Source organism: Crocodylus porosus, unplaced genomic scaffold, assembly GCF_001723895.1.
Source record: "Crocodylus porosus isolate Cpor-Errol unplaced genomic scaffold, CroPor_comp1, whole genome shotgun sequence".
Lineage (NCBI taxonomy): Eukaryota > Metazoa > Chordata > Crocodylia > Crocodylidae > Crocodylus > Crocodylus porosus.
In genome coordinates, this window is record NW_017728945.1 from 602,209 (window position 1) to 626,851 (window position 24,643).

General features: G+C 52.2%; 1 protein-coding gene across 16 annotated transcripts in view; it reads right to left on the reverse strand.

Moving 5' to 3' along the window:
• PTPRS (protein tyrosine phosphatase, receptor type S) overlaps window positions 1-24,643 on the reverse strand; it is a 162,744-nt gene that overhangs the window by 94,393 nt on the left and 43,708 nt on the right. For all 16 annotated transcript variants that reach the window (XM_019550566.1, XM_019550560.1, XM_019550558.1 and 13 more), the window contains exons 2-3: window positions 21,668-21,835; window positions 791-936 (exon numbers count right to left, since the gene is read on the reverse strand). In XM_019550566.1, the coding sequence (XP_019406111.1) occupies window positions 791-936; window positions 21,668-21,835 (314 nt within the window). The remainder of the gene's footprint in view (window positions 1-790; window positions 937-21,667; window positions 21,836-24,643) is intronic.

The following is a 24,643-nucleotide window of genomic DNA, read 5'->3' on the forward strand; positions in this document are numbered from 1 at the left end:
TGATCCTAGAGAGGGAGGGAGGGAGGGAGGGATTCCCCCCCACCGAGCCTTCGCCGGTCAAAACTGCGAGGTGCATCTGAAGGGCCCCAACAGGCCTGGCTGCTCCAGGCAAGTAGGGAGGCAGATGACAGGCAATGCAAAAACTGCATTAAAAATTAAAGCCTCTCGCTGCACCATCTGCCCAAGGAGCGGACTTCAGGAAGTCTCTCGCCACCTCCAGCTGGCTAGCAGGGCAGGGTCCCCTTGGGGTTGCAACCCAGGCGAGGGAGCAAGATTTGAGCTTCCACTTACCCTGCCTCCCCTTCCCCAGCTTATTTAGAAGACATAAACCCAGCGGTCTGCCTAGGAGGGGCAGGGATCCTCATCTGCAGATGCTGCAGTACGAAATCAGGTACGCGTGTGTGTGCTGGGTGGGTATTTAGGGAGCTGGAGAAACGCCGGATGAGAGGGCAAACTTCAGTGCAGCTCCCACAAGGGACTTCTCCCAGGCTCTCTGTTTCTGGCCCCCAAGAACCACTTCCTGGCCTATGCTTCTTGGGGAAAATGAAGGGGTGGCTTTGACCCTTGCACTGGAAGGGATGCAAACAACTACCTCTTGCTTTTCAAAGATCACAGTCCAAGTCTCTCGGCCATTAACCGAGGCTGAGAACTCACCACCCATTTCCACGTGCACCTAACCCAAGTGCTCCCTGCACCCCCTGTCACGGGCAGGTCGTGGGGTGCCCACGAAACGGAGTGCTTCACATCTGCCGCACTGAGGCCGCGTGCACGAAGCCCCGGCCCCACTTACCTCAAACCTCTGCGAGTTCACTTTCTTCCCCTTCTTGTTCCAGGTGACCCGAGGCTTGGGGTCTCCGGTGGCTTGGCACACGAAAGAAGCCACACCTCCCGATACACCAATTTGGTCCACTGGCTTTTTAATGAACACGGGGGGACCTTTAACAAAAGGGGAAGACAAACCCTAATAAAGATCAGTCAGAATTCATACTGAACCCCCAAACCAAATGAAGCCTCATGACAGGGCAGGGCAGGGCATTACTTCAGATACAAGGAACATGTTGCACACAGATAAGGCCCCGAAGCTGCAACTGGATTTGAGCGGGGCAGAAGCATGTCCTGTCACTTCAAGGGACTTGATACAGATACAACAGCTCACACGCACAAATCCAACAAGATCATGGCTGAAAGCGGCTGGCAAGGCTGCAAGTTGGACCCAAGATCTCAGCTCCCAGTCCCCTGATCCCAGCAGTAGAGCAGGCTAGGGCTACAGGATGCATCTAGTTATATATCACCCCTTGCTAAGCACTAGTTTCCCATGGGAAACCTTCCTGTGGCTCTGCCCAGCACCTCTGTTTCCAAAGGGAAACTTGTTTCTAGGTTTCCAGGTGACCTTGCTCTCTTTTTGCTGACTTTCACATTGAATTTGAAAGCCCTGCAAACACCCGGCTGTGCAAAGTGAGGCCTCATACTTAACTGGGGGAAAATGCCCTGTGTATCTCTGGAGGAAAGGTGGGTATGCAGAACCCTGCCAGAGGAAATTGGAGATGCGAGCAATGGACACCAAACGGACCATGCAACTGGGGGGTGGGGGCAGAGGTGGAAGAAAAGGAGCCACTGGGCCTCGCACAAAGCACCTAGCTTGGAGAAAACACAGGTCCCTGTCATTAAGGGAAAAGGGAACAACAGACCCTCAAGGTTTTGGGGTGTACAAAGGACATGGTGCAAGTGGATACACAAATAAAGGGAAATTAGGGAGGCAAGGAAGAGCAACAGAGGAAGGCTGAACCCATTGTGTGGAGGAGCACACAGAGCCCCTGGCGACAGGTAGGGCGTGAAAGCGTGCAAACCCCTGAAACGGGCACGAGAGGGAGACCAGGGGAGCTCCTGGGCAGGGAAGATGGGAGGCTCTGGGCACGTGCTGCAACCCCCTTGCAGACACCTGCGCGTCTGTACAGGCCTGCCCGCAGCCCTGCACACGCACGCGTGCGCGGCCCCCTCCGGAAAAGCGAGCTGACAGCACGCCGAGCGGCAGCCCCAATTCATCACTTCCAGACGATCAAGATGTCAAAACGGAGCGCGCGGACAGGTTCGCCGCCTGCTCCCCCGGGGGACTCTGCAGGCTCTTAAGTTGCAGATCGGGGGAGCTGTGCAGCTCAGGGAAGGATCCAAAAGCCCCTCAACCTCCTCGCAGATCCAGCTCCTCAGAGGTGCAGCAACACCCGAACAAAACACTTGCAGCCTCGGGATGCGTTTTATCCGACCAGGATCTGGATCGGGGCCCCAGTGTCCCAGTGAGCTGCAGTTGCCCTCCCAAGCCCCGACTCCTCTCCCGTCCTCGCAACCTTCAGGAGCATCCTTCGAGAAATGAGGCGGGTGGAAGAGAGCTGGGGCTAGTGGGAGGCAAGCAAAACGAGGAGCCTCCACCTACATTCACCCCAAGGGAAAGCCCTCCCTCCCTGCTCCTGTTCCAACCTGCTTTCCCTGCACAGTTTCCGTCAGCCTAGTTAGTTTAAAATTTATTGAAATATTTAAATCACAAGGCCACAGCTGTGTGCAAATAAAATCACTCAGATCATAAAGTTGCCGTCTGTTATTCTTGGGAAAGGAGACCACATGACTGTGAAATGTGTATATTTATATGTACATATTCAGACTCTATAAAGCAAGATGCAGACAGTTGACAAGACAATGCTGCAGGAGAGGGCAAGTGGGAAAAGGCCTCAGTGCTTCACAGGGATGAATGCAGACAGGAAGCGCCCCTTCCTCCTCCCCCCGCTTGGGACAAGAAGCATATCAATAAAAGCGCGCTTGCGTGATGCCATTGAGCATTTGTTTCCATGCTGGAGGTAAATACAATTTGCTGGAGCTGTTTATGTCCTCGCTGAACACTGGGTGTGCAAGCCCTGGATTTATAAATATCTAATCTATATTTAGAGGTCAGAGAGTCGCCTCTGCAATGTTACAGCTAAAGGTTGGCAGCAGGTCCCACCGGAAAGTCCTGCATTTGGGAATTTGTCATCTGCCTGTAAACACTTGCTCCAGGCTAAAAACTAAATGCGCTGGGGACTCCCTTCTCCTTTTGCCCTCTCCCGATTTAAAAATCTGCACAGGTCTAGGCTGGACTGCATCAGAGCAAGCAGAGAGATCAAGGGCGTCTTAAAGGCTCTGAAATGACACACTGGGCTAAGAATCAAATCCTTTGCAAGAATTAATGGTAAGCTCCCCTTTGGATGCCCCCCTGCAACTAGTGACTGCAGTGCCACCAACCCAAATGCTGCCAACCATGTGAAAACACTCACCCACATTTGCTAAGAGGGACGGGTGGCACTACCAGAGATGATGCGGAGATACTTCGCTGAAATGAAGCTATTGCACAATCCCCACACGTTGCAGAGAAGCGTCCCAGGACCCGGGAGCTTAGCCACAGGATTTCTATCCGACTCACAGCAAAGCATGCAGGGCCTTGGCTAGGAACCCTGTTTTACTCTGAAAAACGTTCTAGGACCCTTCGAGAGCAAAAAGCTGCTACATGATGGCACGCCAGTTCTGGTGCAATCAGGCAATGCGTGTCCACATTTCTTCCGGTGCACCACAATTGCAGAGTTTTGATTTAAAAACCCCCAAAGCAGAAAGAAAGCATTCAGAGACATATTTTCCAGACATTGTTCTTACATTCAGGGAAATTTTATACCATGTCATCCATCCTCTCCTGTGAGAAGAGAGGGTAGAAACATGAGCGCTATCCCCAAAGTGAACTGGTCCTGGAAAGCCAGAATGAATCCTAGCCCGACCCTGAAGCCCTCGGGAGCAGGGCACAAGGGATTTCTCCATCCTGTTTGCTAATTAATAAAACCTGGCTCTTTCCAAGGGAGACTGAATCAAATGGGAGAGGGGAAACCTCAAGCTTAAAGCATCTTCCTGCCGCGAGGGGTTGCCTGCGGAGTTTGTATCCCGAGAGATGAAACGGTGGAGGCAGGCCTGCTGTGCACCTGCGATTTTTTTCCCCCATTCTGATTAATGGAAACCCATCGACTTCAGCAGAGCCCTCCGCTCCAACAAGCTTCCCCAGAGACGATCCCAAAAGATGCATCCACAGAGAGCTTCAAAAAGTTCCTGCCCTGCTCCCTAATTGTGTTCAGACGTGAAGATGAGGCGTATTCCTCCTCTTGTCCCTCTGACCCCCATCTCCACCCCCTCCCCACAAAATACAACCGGCTTTTGCTACAGGATGCAGGGGGTTTGCATGGCCATCACCACACAACGCGTGAACTAATTCCTCCATCACGCACGTATTAATAATTTCCTTCTGGCTTCACCTGCTCCAGTCCACGCGGCAGCCAGCAGTCCGTCTACAGGCTGCTGGTAGGAAGGGATATAACTCACATTTACACCGTCTTAACTCTCCTTCTGCAGTTCTTTCACATAGTGCCGTGGTGGAAGAGCTCTTTGTTGGTCTTTCTGCAAAACCCTTACAAGAATAAGTCATCTACCCACTAATGATATACCGAAGCTAAGGGGGAGGGTGTGAGGGGGATATTTGTACATCTGAGGGTCTACTGGGAGTTCGTGCCATGCCAGGCAGTAGCTGATGGATGAGAAGAGACAGGCAGGCAGGCTAGTCTATGTTTGCAACATTAGAGGCCAAAATGCTAGCGAGATGGAGAACCCATGAAGTAGCTTAATGGGAGAAAGAGAAGGGGAGGCAAGAGCAGGCAGGGCTGACATCCAAAACCGACAGACGATGGAAGGACGCTTGGCTGCAAGCTCCAGGTATCACGCCTGGATCCAGCACCGGGTCAGCTGCGCCAGCGCCGCCTTCTGCAACCTGCGACAATGTGCCTTTGAAAATTGAGACCTTCAGAAGTTGATGACGGTCCTGGTTTCCAAGACTGTTGTGCTGACCACCCTCCTCTACTGCAGTGAAACCTGGACCGTCTACCGACGCCACATTAGGACCCTTGAGAGCTTCCGCCAGCAGCGCTTGCGTCAAATCCTGGGGACCAAATACGACCTGTGCGAGCGTCCTCCATGAAGCTGCGTCCACCAGCATCGAAGCCTTGCTCTTGAGAAATCAACTCCGATGGGCTGCTGCGTCTGGATGTCCGAGAACAGCCTCCCTCGCCAGATTTTCTCTTCCCAGCTCTCAGTTGGCCAACGCTCAAAGGGCACCCAAAGGAAACAGTACAAAGACACATGCAAAGCGTGTCAAGCACGGAGGCATCAACGCCAAGGGCTGGGAGGAGCAAGCTGCTGACCGTTCAGTGTGGCACCACCTGGTCCACCAAGGCACGCACCGCTTCACGGCCCAACGACTCGATACTGAGGCAGAACGGCGGTGGCAGAGGAAGGAGAAGGAGACCAACTCGGGACTGCGAATCCCACTCCCCTGCGCGACCACATGTCCCCATTGCCGAAAAATGTGTGTATCCAGAGTTTGGCTCCTCAGTCACCCGAGGACCCATCAAGCCTGAGGGACGTCATCCTCGGCTCCGAGGGACTGCCGCTCCCGCCGCCTCACTCACGCTGTCGGTCCTTTGCCTTCCCTTCCCTTTGCAAACCTGGATCCCAGACAGACAAGGCAGGCCTTCGCATTGCAGGCTCTGTACGGAAACCGTGCAGGGCAAAGAGGCCAAGGTGCACGTTTTAGTCCTGGACAGCCAGATCTTCCGTTTGTTCTCAGAACAGGTGCAGGTCCTGCTTTTGACAGATAGTCCAACCAACGGGGTCCAGCCATGAGCTGGAGGAACGAGCCTTGCTGGTCGAGATGGAAACCTGGCTGCCAGCAACCGGCTGAGGCAGCAGAGTAAAACGCTGGCTGCAATAAGGAGCTTGGGTGGAAATGGATGGAAACCACCAGGTTGGTTCGTAAGGGTCACCAAGCAGCTGTCAGCAAGTAGCAGCCTCTAGTTTCACTGTCAACCTGGGCTGGATCTGAACCAGAGACCTAGAGCTGAAAAGCTTCGAGTCACCTAGCCCTCTGCAACGGCACGACTCCATCCAAACAGGAGCCGAGAAAGGGCGTCCCGCCACACTCGGCTGCTCTCAGCCCAAATACTCACTTCCACCGACCAGGAAAGCCAGCCCAGGGTTATCACAAACCCAGGCACTAGAGGCAGCTGGCGGAGGGGAGCGCGCACGTCCTTGAGACGAGACTGATTCTCAAAGCCAGTTGTGCCAACTTCCGAGATCAGTTCTTCAAACCGCTCCTGTGGACCCGGCCGGCCCCGGTTTAGGAGACGCGTGCGTCCGAGGGTAGGAGCGGATAGAAGACAGTTGCTCTCTTCCTCCTTGCAACCCGCGCCGTGCTAGCGACTACTTCCCACGCCAGCGTCGAGCCCTACAGAAAGGGACTCTGCACTTGCAACCCCAAACCCGCCGGACACCCGTCCAGCACACCCTGGAAAGCCTGAGTGGGCAATCTGGGGGCAGGGGGCCGAAGCCTGGAAATCGCTTCCCCCCTTCCTCAAAAGGACAAAGATGCTATCGTCACCCTGGCGAGGCAGCAGCTCGGTGACACGTGGCTATAAGGCAAAGCCGGCAAGGAGGGTCCCCGTCTGGGGCACGAGACCTGGTGCTCTCCCCCGCCGACCCTGGGGGAGCGGTGCCCGCGCCGTGCCCCCGCGGGCGCTAGCTGGGACCCGTCTCCAGGGCAGAGCCCAGAGAAAAGGCAGGAGCCGGCAGGAAAACTGAAGCGAAGGAAGGTCTGGACTGCTCCGTTGCTATAGTAACTGGCCTGTCTCTTGTCTTTACATAGGCTTGACTTATTTCCCTTCTTCTCAGGTTCAAGGGCAGGGGGGGATCTTTGCAATGCTGCTAAAGAGAGGACATGAACCCCATCTGGGTGCCAGCTTTGCACCGCCGCGGCTCCCTCCAGAGTCATTTATGCCCCTGACGACACCGAATTGCTCCATAAAAGACACCCAGATGCTCCAAAGCCTCAAGACTTCCAGGCTTTGCGGCCCCCGTGCCACCCGCTTCTCTGCTGGTCATCTCCCCCGGTCACCTTCTGCCCCACCTCTCTGGCCCCTGGATGCAAAGGGTGCACCGAGCCCACGCAACAGAGGCCGTGCCAACCCATGGCTTCATGGAGGGTACGGTCGGAAAGCCAAAGCGGGGCATTTATTAGAGGAGCATGGGCAGAGAGGCCAGCAGCAAGGCTGGATGTGCTGCTAAATACAAGAGCACGTCATTAGCCCAAAGGCGGGGGAGCAGCCAGTCTCCGAGCCAGCAAGCCCTACCGAGGTGCTTCTGAACGCAGCCATCTCCACCTTGGCGCTCTTCCTAGGCCCCACGGTTTTCTTACCTCTGCCCGAGCTCTGCGGCAGGCAGCTCCGGCCGATCGTAGGCTGGAAAAATTCATCTCTGTGTCGAGCACCAGCTCCCTCCCCGCTCCCCCGGCCGCCTCCAGGAAAGCACCTCGACAATGGACAACAAATCAAGACAAAACAATTTAGCCTTTCATCTAGCCCCGGCACAGAAAGCAGCGTGAGGCTGGCTGAAAGGGCCCCCTCGCCCACAGCAGCAAAAAAAAATAAATAAAAATAAAATAAAATCAATGGAGACAAAAGAACACCAGTTACAAAACGTATATTTAAAAAGGTTTTGCTTCCACTTTGCCGTGCCCCCGGTCTCTGCAGTCAGCATTGTGGCAGCCCACACTCCAATCACGCTGACCCAAAGAGCCTGCACACGAGGATACCAGATTTCCACTCCTCCCCGCACTGGCGAAAGCGCTCTCGTTATTGTGGGTGCCGGGAGGAGTCGAGGCAGTGCCTGCGCCGGCCGCGGAAGAGGAGGACAGCTGAGGACAGACGAGCTGGCCGCAGAGTGAGGAGCTGCCTACCTGATTAAAAGCGTCATCCCAGCCTTGGAGCGGTCCTCAAGCCCCTAACTCTGGCAACCCGCAGTGGATCAGCTGTGCCACCAAACGTACGGCCACGAAGATGCTTAGCCCTTGGGCTTCGCTGCAGATGTTATTATGCAGAGGTTAGGTCTCTGCTGGGGAAGGGGGTTGAGGTTAGGTTAGGGAGCACTAGTGAACTTCTAGCCTGCTCTTGTCAAAGAGGACACTCGTCTTCCTCCTTGGGTATACATCTCCCTACTCCGGAGCGTCAAGGGCATGCCATACATCCATGGCAGGAAAAGGTGGTAAAGTAAGTGTTGGCTAGCAGTCAGGACTCGTAGTAGAGATGATCTCTCATAGTAGAGATCCTTTATTAGACCAACAAGATTTTTGCAAAAAAAAAATCTTTAATTGCAAGCTTCTGGCCACAAACACTAGACATTTCTTTAATTGCAAGCTTTTTGTGCCTGAAAGCTTGCAATTAAAAGGGGTTTTTTTGTGCAAAAATCTTGTTGGTCTAATAAAGGATCTCTGCTATGAGTCCTGACTGCCTTTTCCTTGAGACCAATACAGCTGCAACCTGGATACCTGACACATATTGGCTAGCATGCATTTTAGGCCCTTCATCTTCCTAATGTAGACAGCTGTCAGAGCGATCTGGTGGAGAATACCCTGGATGGGGGACTCTAAAAATTGGGTTCAGTTTCTGGTTTCTCTAAACAACCTTGGTCACTTTTCCTCTCCGTACTTCCATCCCCAGCCTGTAAAATGGGGATAAGCATCCTTAAATTTTAAAAACCTTTGTCAGTCTTGCCTGCTTAAATGGCCAGTAACATGGAGCAGTGATTCTCTCAATCCGAGCCTGCATAACGCCCACAACGCTGGGGCCTTGGGGCCTTGTCTTTATTTGTGGCCTCTAAGCATTACTGAGATTGAAAGAAGAAATAACAACCGGCTAGAATCAGTCAAGAAAGGAATGCAGGGACATACAACAAGGTGAAATGATATTAAAAAAAGACAGCGGGAAGCCCTAGCATCCTCCGCCATCCACAGACAGGCTCTGCAACTCTTAAAAAGGGCATTACTCTTGACCAGATGAGTCTTTCACCAGCTTCACCCAGACAGAGCACACAGAGGGGAGCAGAGGGTTAAAGTTTGTCCCTTTCCCCTTTTCCTTGGGCTGAAACTTTCTGCTGATTTAGTGAAACTCCATCTCCGCTTTCACAGCTGCCGACAGTTTTATGATTAGAGAAGGATCACAAGGTACCTCCCAGCCCTCCCATAACTGCATCTCTGCGGTAGCTTTGATCTCCCCTTTTCAACATGCCTCCTATAGTTTGTGAGCCAGGTACCAACTAAAAATTGCATACCTGCTGTTGTAGGAAATGCATTTGATATACATGCACTGCTTTAGCTTGCATGCGTGCTGTGTACATGTGACCAGGGCTTGAGGGAGAATGGGAAGAGACTCCTCCAAAGTCTGGGAAAGCAATTGAAGAAAGGATGGGGGGGCGGGGAGAAGAGTTATAGTGGGAAGGAGGAATCTGGATGATGACAGGGAGCAGGGGGAGCCTCGAGGGGAAAGTGGGTGGAAAGAGGGAGGGGGCTAGCGAAGAGCAGCGATCAACAGGGGGAACGGCCAGGGCTGGAAGCAAGGTGTGGGGGAGTAAAGGGCATAGACCTAGCAAGGGAAAAGGCAGAGAAGTAAAGATCAGACAAAAGGAAAGCTAAGGAGCCCGCTGACACAGGAGAGCACAGCAGATTTCAGACAGATGGAGAGTGGGGAGCAAGAATCTGATGTTTGGAAAGGAAGAGTGTTTCAAAGCACCAGTGTTACAGTACGGGGGAGCTCCTGCGAGGGGGGAAAGACAGAGAGATACTTCCATAATTCACACGTCTCTGCATAGGAAGGGGGAACCGCAGGCTGGAGCAAGGCGGGAGCAGGTTGGAGGGGGTGTCTCTATGGAGACACCGAATGAGACCGAAAATACCCCTCGGAGGACTCCTGCTGAGACTCCCATTGCCGCGGAGCCCAGGGCTTTACTGACAGATTCTCCGTTCCTTTCGGGGCTGCTTCTCGGCGCCTCGCAAGCAGAATTAAAATGAGGGTTTTTCTGATGGAACAAACAAACAGGGAGTGAATTATATTCCATTTCCCCATCAGTAACTTCTCCCCAACCTAGTCGTCTTATCATCATAAAAAGTCCATTAGCAGTAATTGGGGAGGCAGCCGAAAGCGGGGCTGGTGCACGAAACGCAAACAGGCTCTCTCCCCAACTGGCCTTTTCGGGGAAGGCAGACAGGATAATTATAGGCTTCAGGCAGAGACTTCCTCTTACTGTCAGTGGCTCTCCGCTCCCTTCAGGGAGATGGGCCTGGCAGTGGGAGAGGAGGGGGAAGGGAATTAGGACCTCATAACCCACTTCTGCTTGCCCAACAAGCCCATGCAGCTGTTGCACTTGCCCGCAGCCCAGCCCTCCAGGGCTGGCTGCCTTTTGCTCATCTTTGTTTGGGGACAAGGCCCCAGCATTGTGGGCGTTATGCAGGCTCAAACTGAGACAGTCGCTGCTCCACATTGCTGACCATTTAAGCAGGCAAGGCTGACAAAGGTTTTTACAATTCAGGGATGCTTATCCCCACTGGGGATGGAAGTACAGAGAGGAAAAGTGACCAAGGTCGTTTAGAGAGACCAGAAACCGAATCCCAATTTCTACAGTCCACCAGATTGCTCCAACGGCTTTCTACATTAGGAAGATGATGGACCCAAAATGCGTGCTAGCCAACACGTGTCAGGTATCCAGGTTGCAGCTGTATCGATCTCAAGGAAAAAGCAGTCAGGACTCAGAGTAGAGATGATATCTTTTATTAGACCAACAAGATTTTTGCAAAAAAAAAAAAAAAATGTCCTTTAATTACAAGCTTTCGGGCACAAAAAGCTTGCAATTAAAGAAATGTTTAGTGTTTGTCCCCGAAAGCTTGCAATTAAAGAATGTTTTTTGCAAAAATGCCTACTTTGCCCATCCACAGGGAAGGCCATTCGACAAACTCCCTCCATGCCCCTGCAGGTGCACAGTGATGGGGTAGAAGCAATGGTAGTGAGGCCGCGCAGGGCTGGAGGAAGGGACTGTTGCGCCCCAGACACAGACGCCAAGCAGAAGACGGAAAGGAAAGACCACTACGCTCCTTGTCCCTCTGTGCTGGACTTCCGGGGAAATCTGTTGTTACCCACTGTTGCCAGCCGGATCCATCTTCCCTCCCGGGCTGTTATCCCCTCTGCCTCCATGCTTGAAATGAGATTGTAAACTTTTCCGGGCAAGCACTGTGCCAGCTGGTCTGCAATGTGCATCTGATGCTGGGCAAGCCTTTAAAAAGCACTCAGACACTGCTGCTTAAAGGATAAGCTGTGACCAAGGCACCAGAGACTTGGGGAGCAGGGCTCAGCTCCCAGCTCCGACGCATGTGTTGGGTGAGCCGCAAACCCTGCACCACAGTTTCCTTCTTGCAAAAGGGAGGTGAACCACATTTCCTCCTTGTGTGTTCAGGCTAATTTTTGATGGCAGCAACAGCGCTTTTGCTCTGTGCGAGATCGGTGACAGCCAAGGGATAGGTACTGCGGGTGACAGCTCTCTGGCTTAGGTCTGCACTCCCATTCTTGCTCTGAGCCCAGCAGGGCTGGAGATAGGCAGCTAGGAAGCACCTCCTGGTGACCAGCAACTGAAGCAGATAAGCAATGCTGTCACGTAAGACGGCAGCCCGGGAGGCAGGCGCGGATGGGCTGGGGAGCGTGGCAGCACATGCTGCTTCAGAAATGCAGCAGGCCAGGGCCCTGGAGGCATGTGAGCGCTTTCCATCAGCTGCAACCACATCACATTCAATATTTGTCCACCCGTCCTGTAACAAGGCGTAATGAGCCAGAGCAGAGGGAGAGAGGAACCTGAAGAGCTCTCTGGCCACCTAATGAGGTCCCCTTGTCCATCACTGTCATTGCAACAGTCTTGGTCCATCTGCAGTGGGAAGTGGCTGGCCTAAGGATTTCAGTGGCTGCTTGAGGCAAGAGCCTCCCTGCCTCTGCCATAGGATCCTCAAGAACCAATTTAAGACCGCCTTTGTCTACCCCATTAACATCAGAAGTCAAGGAAGGTTCGACCTGCCCACGAACCAGAGAAGATGCAATGGTATAGGTCTTACAAAGCTTCTCTTGCCTTGTTTGGGTCATTAAAAGAGCCAAGGCCAAAGGGCAAGTGAGAGCTCAAAAACCATCTCTAAAAGGAAGACCCCGATGGCATAAAGCATGACAGCACCCGCACCAGCCCAGTGTCGCCCCGGCACCACCAAAAAATGACCATAAAGTTTGCCGCCATGGGGAAGAAGTGCAACGCAATGGCAAAGAAGTGCAACCGGATTCCTCCTTCCTCATCCTTCTCCAGAGAAAATGTGATGTTGAAGGCACCCGGTATATGACCAGCTCTGATTCACAGCTTAATGAGACCATGAGCGTTTTGGGAAATGTGCAAAGAACGGCTGTATATCACACCCTTGCACTTCCAGAAATGGCTGCATCAGAGTAGGAGGGGGATGATGCTAAATGCATTAGAAAGATCAGCATATCTGGTGATCCTCTGGGAGGAAAAAGAGACTGGATACATGAAAGATTGTGTCTTCAAACTCTGACAGGAGAACGCTCACCTACCTTTTTTCCAGCTCCCTCCTACAGACAGTCCTAGCGTTCCAACATATATTATCTGCTGCGGTTTTTATACACTTCAAAGCGTCTGTGTGCGTGTGCCGGATCCTCCCAAAACGAAGCCGCAGTTCTTCGCATCCACGCGGGGACGGAAGCACATTGCCATTTTGCGCAGGGAGACCACAGTCTGGTTGCTAAGCATAGGATTTAACGAGCTTGCTGCATCAGTCCCATATGTCCTCAGATCAATGACTTACTATTTTCCATTGATGAGGAGGGTGTTTTAGGTAGCCGAGCTCAGCAACACTTAACCTGAATTTACCAGAGGTGCCGAGCGCTTGCATCACTCATCAGCTTTAACTCAAGAGGTGGGTGCTGAGCACATATAAAATGTGTATCAGGATAAAATAGAGGCATCCAAAGTCAGTGAGCAGTGGGCCCTTACACTTGGATATCAACTGTGGCAAGGTCTATAGTCTTCCTGAGGGTCAGGTGCTTTGGGAGCCTTTGGTGAGAGATGTGAGGATTTACATGGTCTCCCAGCCCCCTATTTTGAACTGGTTGCTTGCGTGAAATGAAAAAGGAAAAGGAAGAGCTGTGACAACATGGCTAACAGCGAGGGGAGAAAAGAGAGGCAGAAAGTCACTACCAGCACACAAGCAGGCTCAATGCACCCCAAAATCAGTACTTCATGGACAGACGGGCAAGAGAAAAAAGGGAAGAAACAGCTTAATTTTTTCCTCATCGTGCATCTAAAGTGGAGGAGAAAGTCTTTTTTCCATGTACATTCAAGTTCACTGCCCATCAAGTGCCAACACAGGGGGGACATATTAGCCATCTCCAATCCACAACTGGAAGAAATCAAGAGAGAAGGAGCGAATGCTGAAACTCATCTCCCAAGGATGGAAATGGGGGATTCGCTCAGACCAGAATGTGTGTTCCCGTCCATGGTCCATGCCGTCCATGATCCGTGTCTTGAGTCAAAGACGACTTTTCTCAAGAGGGTGTGGGACAGCAAAGCCAGGCACTTGGGGGGACAGTATCTCCCTGTCATTCAGGCAGAGAAGGCAGCCCACCCAGAGGTAGACAGAAACTAGGATGTCCAAATCCGATGGCCAAAAAGGCGGAACATCATTACCTCCTTCATGCAACCGTGAGCCACTCTAGTAGACCGGGGCAGTGAATGCGAGTTGAAAGCTCTTGCCTGGCACCTTGCAGGACTGTGGTTACTTGCTGGGCACGAGAGCCGCTCTCACCGAGATGACTGATGTCTGGAGCTGTAAGAACTGGAACACACCCCTCCATTCAGGAAAATCAAACCCCGGGCTCAGCATGGGTGACACTGCTCTTAACCGGACTCTGAGACTAATTTATAAATAAATGTATAAATTATAGAGGGAAGCCAAATTAATTTGACTTTATTAAAAAACCACCAAGTTTCACCCCCAAGCCCCCTACAGAGGTTGCAAGAAGGAAGGGGGGGGGTGGGGGGAGTCACTTAATTAATTATGCAGAAAATGCAAAAACTACCATCCTCTGGATGAGTTTAAAATGAGGAGAAAACCCTTTCAGAATGGGGAGAAATTACTCCCCAAGGCGGCTGAAATTTCTCTTGCAACTTCAAAGGACAATAAATTATTCAAATCGCTCGCACCATTCCACTCTCTCCCTTGCTCTCTCCCCTTCTCAATTTTATGCTCCCGAGTCAATTAAAGGTTTGGGGGACTTGGGAGAAACTTCCTAGAATGCTAAACTTTGTCATGCTTTTTTTCCACCCCTACGTATGAGCTTTGCTTTTCCTTCTTACCCCAAAAGGAAGGAAAAGGCTCTGCCTGTCTGGGATCGGACGCTTTGTTCTTCCATCTCAGCCGTGCCCATCTGAAATTGCAGCACACCTCAGCATCAAGAAGACGAGACATACTCAATTCTATGCAAAAGACACCGTGGACACAGGAGGTCAACCCGATTCCTTCCATCCCACTGCTTCCTTGCAGCGTCACCTGGTCAAGGATCCTCTGCAAGAGGCTCAAGCTATACTCAACAGCAGTTTTCCCTGGCAATAATTCGATCTGGGTTAGCCATGACCTCTGCCACAGCCCACTGCAGCTCTTCTCAGTGACCCTGGCTGGGATGGCAGAAGCTGAAAGCGCTCCTACAGTGGGCATTATTACTATTGATTGGTGTTACTATAAATCGAGGCCCAAACCAAGATTACGGCTTCACTGTATAATGGGCATGCCCATAGTAGAAGGCCTTGCCATGAAGAATTTCCAGCCTTATCAAAGGGTGGAAGGTAAAAAAAAAAAAGGCAAAAAGAGATGAAGTCACACACAGGTAAATGCCAGGCAGGTCGGCATCTCACTCCAGCGCCCGCTCGCTAGGTCCCATCATCTCTTCCTGATGGTTCTCGGTCCCCTACAACGTCTCCAGACATTAGAGGCAAAGGCCGATCTATTATGCACTGTTTATGCTGCAACTACAGCATGGCTCGGGATTTGGACCTGGTGTTTCACTTGTACCCATCAGGGCAGCCCTCTCTTGGTCTGCTATCTGGTACCAGGACAGCCTGTGCCAGGTTGTCAGTGGCTAAACTGGCACCCCCCACCTGGGCCAGCCTGGGTGAGGAAGGTGTGTGCAGGACTAAAAGCAAGACTTGTCCAAGGCCACCCATAGGAGGAGACGGGCACCGATGAAGAATCACCAGTGATGCACAACATCTAAGGTCGTAGCGGCCTTAGGACTGGCTTGGTTTGTCTTGCTTCTAAGATGCCATCAGCTCTTCTCCTGATTTCATCTGAGTGCATGCACAAAGCTATACATCGCCAGAAGTTGGAGGCAGCTGCAGAGGAAGGCAGATGGAATGGCTTTCTCGGAGGTGGGAACTGGGGATACAAGGGACAGCGGGAGGGTAAAATGAATAATCAGCTGCAAGACAGGAAAACAGAAGACACCGAGCACTTCGCAGTCCCATGTGTCCCATGCCCCTTCAGCAGGATGTGCAGCACCAAATCCAAATCTGGACTGATTGCCTTGTGTGATGCTTGGCTTTGACTGCCAGATCACAGTCTCATGCTCTTCAGGCCAGCAAGGGGCTGAGAGATCCTGGAAGAGTCTCTGCTGCAGCGGCAAGCGCTGGTAATGACATAACCCATCGTATCCTCCATACATTCATGCCAGTGTCCTGGTCAAACATTCCCTGCAAATAAAAAAGGACTGAAGGATATAATTTATATTAAGCTTGGAATGGATGAGTGCCAGGAATAGGTTGGTGCGAATTCCTGAAGTGTTTGATGCAGGTATCCCTAGATCACTGCCCAAATGCATTGATATACATATGCAAAGTATTCCCGTTGCCATTTCAAATGGGTGAGCTGCTTGCTCGAGCAGGGATCATCGTGCTTCAGTCCAGAGGTGGCTGCATCTCAGTGGCCAATAAAGAAATTGCAATTTAGACACCTCCCAAGACAACAGCGTTGGCTGCACAGCACAGCACAGCACAGCAGAGGCATCTCAGACAAAAGGTGCAAAATGCAGTACAGGATCACACAGTTTGCTCAGCGGGGTTTTCCAAAGCACGCAGTCCCTCCTCCCTGTAGCCACAATTTTCCAGTCCTGATCTATGCTATTTCTAGCAAATGAACAAAGCTCAATGGCAAGACCCCTTGATAGAAGTCCAGTTCCTCTACTGATGGACTCTCTCCTCCTGCAAACATTCATGGCAGGGTCTCCGATGCCCGTTGGCTGCAAGAGCCCCTGTGTGCACCTCATTAGGCATTAATCTAATAAATGCCTACAGGCCTCAGTGAAGCTGAGCAACTCCTTCCCCTACCACGGCAGCTTTTCAGAAGATGAATAATTTCTTTCCCTGTTCCCACAAAGAAACCCACAAACTTTTCTATTTGATTTATTTAAATAATAATAATAATAATAATAATAATAATAATAATAATGATGGAATGACATCACTCGATTTATCCGGGCAAGGTTTAATTTAATCAGGCACTTAAGCAAGGTGAGACACAGGCTTAACTCAGTGTCCTTGAGTGGGAAGGTGGTTGGTCTAGTCTCCTTGGCAAAGACAGACTGTACCGTAGCGGGGGTGGGACAGGGGAGCAACTCAGCAGGAGCTACACTGAGCCACGTATCTCCCTTCTAGAAAACCAAACTGGTGCAAGGCAGTGTTGGGACCCAGAGGCTTCTGGGCCCAGCTCAATAGTACCGGCACCTGGGAAGAGACTTTGCTGCCCACTCATCATAAGACCCGTTATAACGTCATAGGGCTGCAATGGCAGAGAGGCGAAGGAGCGGGGTGAGGAAGGGGCACAGCTCCAGTTGCTCTGCTATAAGTGCTCGGTGACTTGGGTAACAGTGCTCTCCCCAGCTTCCCTTCTGAGCCAGTGCCGCTGAGGCTCTTCATTCAGCCCCTGCGGGCAGAGGGAGTCTGTGCTCTGCCAGTTAAGTGCCACCACTCTTTCTCCCAGCAAACTGCTGTTAGGCGTCTCCTTCTTAATACCTGCCTCCCCTTCCAACGCCCACCACTTCACCCAGAGACCAATGCAGGCAGTTGCTGAACAGCTCTGCACCCCAAGTCCGGAAGGAGGAGCCCATGCAGGGCAAACTAAGCTTGTAGGCAGCAAACATGCTACAAAAACTACTGATGTAAATACTGACAGGTTGCAGCACCTGCCTCCTTCCAGGGTAGTGCCAGGGCATCGGTGCGAACTGGTCCCAGTAAACACAGTTTTAAGGAGAGAGCTGCCTTCCACTAACACCATGCTGCTCCTTGAGAAACATCTCCTTATAGCCAGGCCTTAATACACCCAACAGATGGAAAGCAATGCCTCTCGGTTTTATACCAGGAAGCTTTTGTCATCGTGGCCCTCTTGGACAATCCCAAGGACCGAATTGGGGACGTTTCAGGATAAAAGCATGCGTAGCCACAGACTGAGCTAAAGAGCTGGGGTCTTTGGCTGTACTAGACTCACTGCCACGATGGATTAGGCGAGGAAGGGAGCATGTAGTCAAGGGGCTACGTCTTCATACCGTTTCCAAAGACCAGCCTTAACACTGATCTTTACAGGCTTGTTTCCCTCCACCCGTCATCAACAGTCATTTCTTCGGATGCCTCCTCCTCCAAGAACAGGCAGGTCGCATTGCCATCTACCACCAGCCTCCACCCCTGCATGGTAGCGAGGCAGGAGCCGGGTTTAAAAGCACACCAGAGCCTTGCTGATTTGCACCCGCTGTAAATTACTGCAACCTGCAAACGACCAATGGATTAAGCACAATTAACAAGGGAAAGGGAGCCCGAGCAACGCATCATAAAACGGACCCTTTTTCTTTTATTTTGTCAATCGCAATTTAGTTTTAATTATTTATGGTAATACCGAGGCGCACGCTAGCAAGCATTCTACAATGTGATTTATCTGAAGGAGGAAACCTTAGTCCTAAGTAATGCTCACTACTGCATCTGCTAGTAAATCTCTGCTGGGGAGAACTCCAGCTCTGTTTGCAAGATGCACCAATTAACAGGTCTCTACTGTAAAATGTAAAGGTTTAATCAATGGGAGAAATCCACTTTAACCGTAAACGCACTGATTTTGGTTATAAAGCTTACACAATTTTTCCAGGGTAAGTGGCTTTTTATTTGCAGTTGAGCACTTAAAAACAAGCGCATTGTTCCTTCAGGTAGGAGACACGTATCGACACCAGGTCTTGCGTGACCTCTCGCACTACACCGGCAAAAAAGTGTTTGCATTACTCAGCAAGGGGGCTATGGAGAGACTCTGTAATCTCCCGGGAATTGTATCCAGCAAGACAAATCGTATTTTGTGCGTCCATGCATGCAATAAGAGGCCCCAACATTTTAGCTGTGGAGGCAATGAGGCCCAAGTGGGAATCAGGAAATCTGGGCTCTCCCCCCCAGTTCTACCACAAACCTGACCAAGTCACTCACAAATCCCCAAATCTTCCCTCTTTGAGAGCACTCGGGACTCGTAGCAGAGATGATATCTTTTATTAGACTGACAAAATTTTTGCAAAAAAAGATTCTTGAATCGCAAGCTTCTGGGCACAAACACCCAGGAATTCAGGCACAGCAGAGGAACAGGCAGCCACGTCACACGGGAAGGAAGCAAGAATAGTAGGCAGAGATCCCAGCTCTTTGCTACTAGCTTACCCTTTCCTCCTACGCACGGGAAGATGCTGCCATGCTGGAGTTGGGGGCCTGTCGCTCTGATGTCTATAAAATCAGGGAACCCCCTACCCCTGCACAGGGACCTGGGAGAGGAAAAAGCAGGTCGCTGTCGTGGGCAAGCGCCAGCCAAGTGGAAGCTGGCCAAGGGATTACATGAGAGGCAGCGCGACAGAGCCCAAGGCCATACAACAGGAGATGACATTGTCAGAGCAGAGTGATGGCTTGTCACGGCCTCAACAGTTGTGACAGACAAAGCTGTTTGCTGTATATATCCCACGCTAGCCAAAGCTACGGGCCCAGGCGGGTGCGGGCCAGAGCACTGCAAGCGACACTCGGACGATGCTCCAAAGTCAGGAGGCAACAACTCATCACCTTTGGTTTAGCAATCGCTGCAGTCTACGGTGCATCCCATACAGCATCGAGTCACCAGTATCAAGTTCTTGGGAATATACAGGTCACAACCTACCTGGGGTCCCGCACAGGCAGAAACTGTGATTTCTTCCCCTGCGGCTGGGGGAGGAGGGAGAAAATACCCTGCCCTGCCTTCTCTCTACCAGCAGCCTGCAGGATGGAGGGGAAGCCCTGCTCCCCTACCCCCTCTCCTAGGAGCCTAGGCAGAGAAACATCAAAACACCCCCCACCCGCAGAGCAGCCCACACCAGACACGCAGCCTGAAGGTCAGGGTGAAGTGGCCTGTGTCGTTCCCGGGGAGCCGTCTCGCATAAAAATTGGTACCCGGAGAATAAACCCAGGGAAAGCAAAACATAGCACACACCCACACAAAGCCTCACCGCCTGGGACCCAAGGACACTGCAGAGTTACAGGGAAGGGAAACCAGGCAGCTTCTTGGCAAGCAGCAGCAAAGGTGTCCGTTTAGTGATGACAGTCACCAGCCTGACTCGGTCCACTCAACAGGTCCCTCCTGCCACCTAGCCAGCCGCAGTCACTCCTGAATACCTAACACGCCTCTGAGAGCAAGCCCCGATTTCCATCCAGCCCTGCAGCAGCGCTCTGCAGTTGTACGGCAGCTTACGGGCTCTCAAAGCTCTTCAGCAATACCCCGCGACTGAGCCTCGCCCCACAGATCCCCCGCAGCGGGCAGATGGGAAAACCAAGCCTGTAGGGAGGTTAAGGGGCAGGGACCCATGAGTCAAGTGGAGCAGCTGGCATCAGTGGGGTTGCGCGGGGCTCAACTCCTATACACATTTAAACAACTGTCTCACTTTCACAGGTGCGCAGCACCCACGTTACACAAATCCATGCGTGTGCGTACACACCACACACACACACACAGCCCTTGGATTTGTGCATACACATATATTGAGTGTTTGTGCACGCAAAACTGCTTGCAGGCTTAAAAACACGGGCTTAGGGAACTCGCTCCGAGTCACAGCGTGTCAGCAGCAGGTACAGAGCTCAGGGGTCCTGACAGCCCGGCTATTTTAAGTAGTAAATCATGAGTACATGCACATATACACACACACATGATGCAATCTAGGACTCCTGATTCTATTCTTAGTCTCCTGCTTTAACCACTGGACCCTACATGCCCTTAGCATGGACACACAGACTGCCCAGCGACGTGGCTGGCCCACGAACAGTACATCTACATTGCAAAGAGCGGAGATGCAGTTTCCGTGGGCATCCCCGCACAGTGTTAACGTAGTCGTGTCAGGTACCAACAACGTGCAGCCTGCAGCTACCTGAGGTTCAACGTCAGCCGAGTCAATGCTCAGGAAGGTCATCACACTGGTCTCCAGGCTGCTGCAACTTCCGCTCATCAGTACCCAAGCTAGCTACAGTCAGCCTACGGGAGCTACAATTGCACTGCTGAATTGTAGCAGACATACTCAGGGTGACGTACCAGGTGGCGGCCCAATTCTGAACCTCCTGGAGGGCCAGCTCACCTCTCACCCCTTATGACTTGAGGACAGTAAAATGAAAGGCCTTATTCTCCTTCCACATAGGCACAAGCCTCCCTGCATGGAGGGGCTATGGGGTAAACAGCAGAGAGATGAGTGCAGTGCTACAGGATGGCAAAGCCCCGGCCATATCCACACCTGAGAAGACAGGGCACACGACAACCAAAGGTCCTGCCATCCCTGCGATCCTCTGAGAACGCACCCTCTTAATAAACTCCAATAACGAAGCAATTGTGTTAAAAGCTGCCCGGACTGTGCCGACCAGAGCAGTCCCTTCACCAGCTTCGAGCAGCTTTGCTGGGGGAGAAGAAAAGTTACAATTCGGTCAGCCTGGAGATGTATATTCCCGCTGCCCCCCCACCCCGCGACTGGCTTTCACGCTAAGGAGCCTTACAGGCAAGGTGCTGTGGTTTGGCACAGATGTACTTGAAAGGCAGAGAAGATACAAAACGGCGTTACTCTGGCACCAGCTGAGTCAGCGGGGTGGTGCAACAAAACCTTTGCTTCGGATGCTGGTTTCAGTCCCGCCATTGTCAGCGCTGGACCACAGGCTGTTAGTGCCTGACAGATGCTGGGGGGCAGAAGGGGACAGGACTACATGAAAGGAGTTTGCTGGGTCTCTGCATGCTCCACGTATCAGTCCCCAAGCTAGAAAGGGTATGGACAGACAACAGGATCAATCTCAAAAGGTATCAGCACACTACTTGCCCCCCTCCCAATTTGGGAGCCTCAGGGGAGATTGCATGGATTAAACAGGCTATGGAGACTTGCAGAAGTGACTCGCGGGGCAGCAATGATCTCACGCGTAGGACAACAGTCGGAGGGCTGCAGACTCGTGAATTAGGGATAAGCAAAAGCCCGGGGGGGCGGGATATAGTAACCGGCCATTTAAAAAAAAGACAATGCTGCTGGTCACCAGGCCTTCTCCATCCCTGAGTGAGCCGCGCTCCCGGTCCCCCTTGCACAGGGAAGCAAGGTGGCACGAGGGAGGCCAGAGCAAAGGGGCAGGAGGGGTCACTTACTTTCAGCCACGCAAGCAATCAGGAGCGAGGACAGGAGGGTCACGAGAGGGATGAACGGAGACATTCCAGGGCCGGGAAGGATCCTCATTCTTGGCAACGGCCTCCGACCCCCGCCGGGAAGGCTCCAGGTCAGCAAAGCTCGTGGCGTCTCCGAAGCGACGTCAGCACCTGCGGACACAAGAGGAGCGGGCGGTTAGAAGGGCTGGGAGCAAACGCGAGCCTCTATGGGAAGGAGAGACCTGGGCACGGCCCCTCCTTGGGAGCCGTGTGGAACAGCTGCTGGATTAGCTCGATGCATCCGGGCTCATGGCTTCGGTAGATAAATGGCGAGCCGCTCAAAGGCACACACTCAAGGGAAGGGCCAAGGGCAGGAGATGAGAGGAGAGAGCAGGCAGGAGGCAAAGGCCCCTGCAGAGCCAGGGTGTAAAGTCGAATCCACCCACCCTCCCTCCCCAGACCCCACAGAAAGGCAGCATCGAGCAACCAGCGCGCCAGGCGACGGGGTGTGCAATGATCTGACCTGATGGGCCCCAAGACCCTCTGCCAGGGGGATTTTCCACACTTGCAAATGCAAAAAAAAATGTGAGAAAGAAAAAACCCAGGAGGAGGGGAGCAAGGAAGCAGGGGACTGGGATGGTTTTCCCCACCATGCCCATCTTTGACAGCTGCTGCTGAAGCTGTGTGCGTCTGGGGAGGGATCTTCTCCCCTCTCAGCCAGGCCCTCTGAGCAGCACAGCCATCGCCTGCGGGCAAGTGAGTACCAATCCCACTGCTGGGCCAGCACCTGGGGCACGCGCAAAAATTGTCCCTAGACTATAAATGCAGGGAGGGGAGAGGCCTCCAGGTTTGACTGCCTCCTCCCTGACAGCTGTGCCTCTCTGCCTCACTTTCTCCGTCTGTAAATGAGGTTCATGATCCCTCCTCACCTCACAGGGCTCAGGAGTCATGTCGGTTGATTTGAGCCAGACCGTAACATAAGCATCTAACCCCGGTGTCGACAAAGGATGGCGCAGGAGAGGCGGGAGCAAATCCTTGCTCAATCAGTTATTCAGCAAGCACGATCGGAAAAGCGCATTAGAAACATTTGGGGCCACGTTCTCGTCTCCAGCTGCTTATTACAATACAGAAGCGGGTGTTGGGGTCTGGTCCTGGCTGCAAGACCTTGAGTGCCCGGGCAAGACTTACAGGTGCTCAGCCACCAGAGGATGACGTAGGGCACGTCTGCTCCACCGTGCCCATTCCCCCCCGCCCCCGGAGCTGCATGGTGGGAGGAGGTCGCTGGCACAAGAGCTGCCTCCTCCAAGCCCGGGGCAGCCAGTGGTTCAGGGACAGCGGGATGTGCAAACTGGCTACTTGTGGCCAGGCGCTTTTCCCTTTGCACCGTGGAAGTGGCAGGCAGGGGCCGTACTCGCAGCAGCAGAGCTATCAATAGCTCGAACACTTTCTCTAGCTTGAAAGTCAGGCTTCGCCTCCGAAAACACAGAAAGAGGGAGACAGCAGCCGTCTCGGAGCAGAGCTGTCAGCGGAGATGCCAGCTGTTTGACTACAAACAGGCCCGAGATGCTAGGACAAAGGGGAAGGATTTGCTTTTAACAAAGGATCCCCTTAGATCTGGGGAAGGCTCTTTCCTGCTGGAAGTTCCCTCCTTTAAGAACAAACACACAACAGGGTTTACTGCCCTTTGGAAAAGCAGAGGGAGATAGAGAGTTTGCAGCGATTAAAGGCTTTAAAAGGGATACGCTGGAACCTAGCCCCTCCGAGAGCTGTCACCGTCCCAAATCAGCAGGAGACGCCGTCGAAACGGGCGTTTTAATCCGTCTGTGCTAGTAAAACATCAAGGCGGGTGTTTTTAGAGAATTAAGAAAGAAAATATGAAGGATCATAAATATTATAGCCTAGGAAGTTCAACCCCCCAGAGCAGCATCCACCCAACAGGCGATGCTGGGCTCGTCCTTCTTAGATCAGAGCACGCTCCCTGCGCGTTGTCAGCAGGGCTCCTGGTTTCCTCTGATTTAAAAAAAAAAAAATCCCCAATTTTTTGGATGAAAAAAAAAAAAAAGTAACCCAAAAGCCATGTTTCCACGATTAAAATGAAACACCACTAGTAGATAGATACATATATAATGGTGTTTCATTCTGATTGTGGAAAAATGTGGATTTGGGGTTACTTTTGTTTAAACCAAGAATGGGGGGTTTTTTTTTTTTTTTTAAAAATGAGAGAAAACCAGGACTCCTGGTTGTCAGTCTCTCTCTTTTATGGCTTTTTAAGCCAACATTGCGGGGGGAGGAGGCTGGAAGGAGTGCGTGGGTACGTACGTCTGCGAGACACAGGAAAGGCCGGCTCGGCCGTGGGGGTTATTCCGAAATGTTTGTTCTGCGAGAAAAGTGCAGCAAGGCGAGAGGCAAACTTAACAGGCAGGTTTCATAGGGCCCTTGGGCTAGGAACAATGGGGAGTGTGTGTGTTTTGTGGTTTTGTTTCTGGGTTGTTTTTTTTTTTTTTTTTAAATCGAGGCAGGCAGAGTTCGAGGGCATTATGAATAGTTGTGATGGCAACTGCTCATTACGGGCGGGCTGTGCTGTAAATGCCGCACGACATAAATCGAATCAAGTTGCTTTCAGCCGGGCTCCTTTTCTCGCTCCCTTGCTAGCCGTGATCGAGCAGCTTCTGCGCCCCGGCAGCTGGGAGGGATTTCTCCCAACTCCGGTGCTTTTTGGCGTTTAACATTTCAATCCTGGGCTCGCTCATCCTGCCACTGAGAAGTTCAGCTTGTATTTATCTAAGTGCAATCCCCCTGCGGTCCGAAGAAGCGCTGTTAGCGGTCTCCGCGCGACTCTGAATGTAGAGCCAGGCGCCTCCTTCAGCCCAGAGCCGAGAAGCAACGCCGCCCCCCGCCCAAAATGCTCCCCTCTCGCCCCCAACCCTTCACCGAGCAACGGCAATTAGCTCAGACAAGTCATCTGGCATGGTCTGCCGG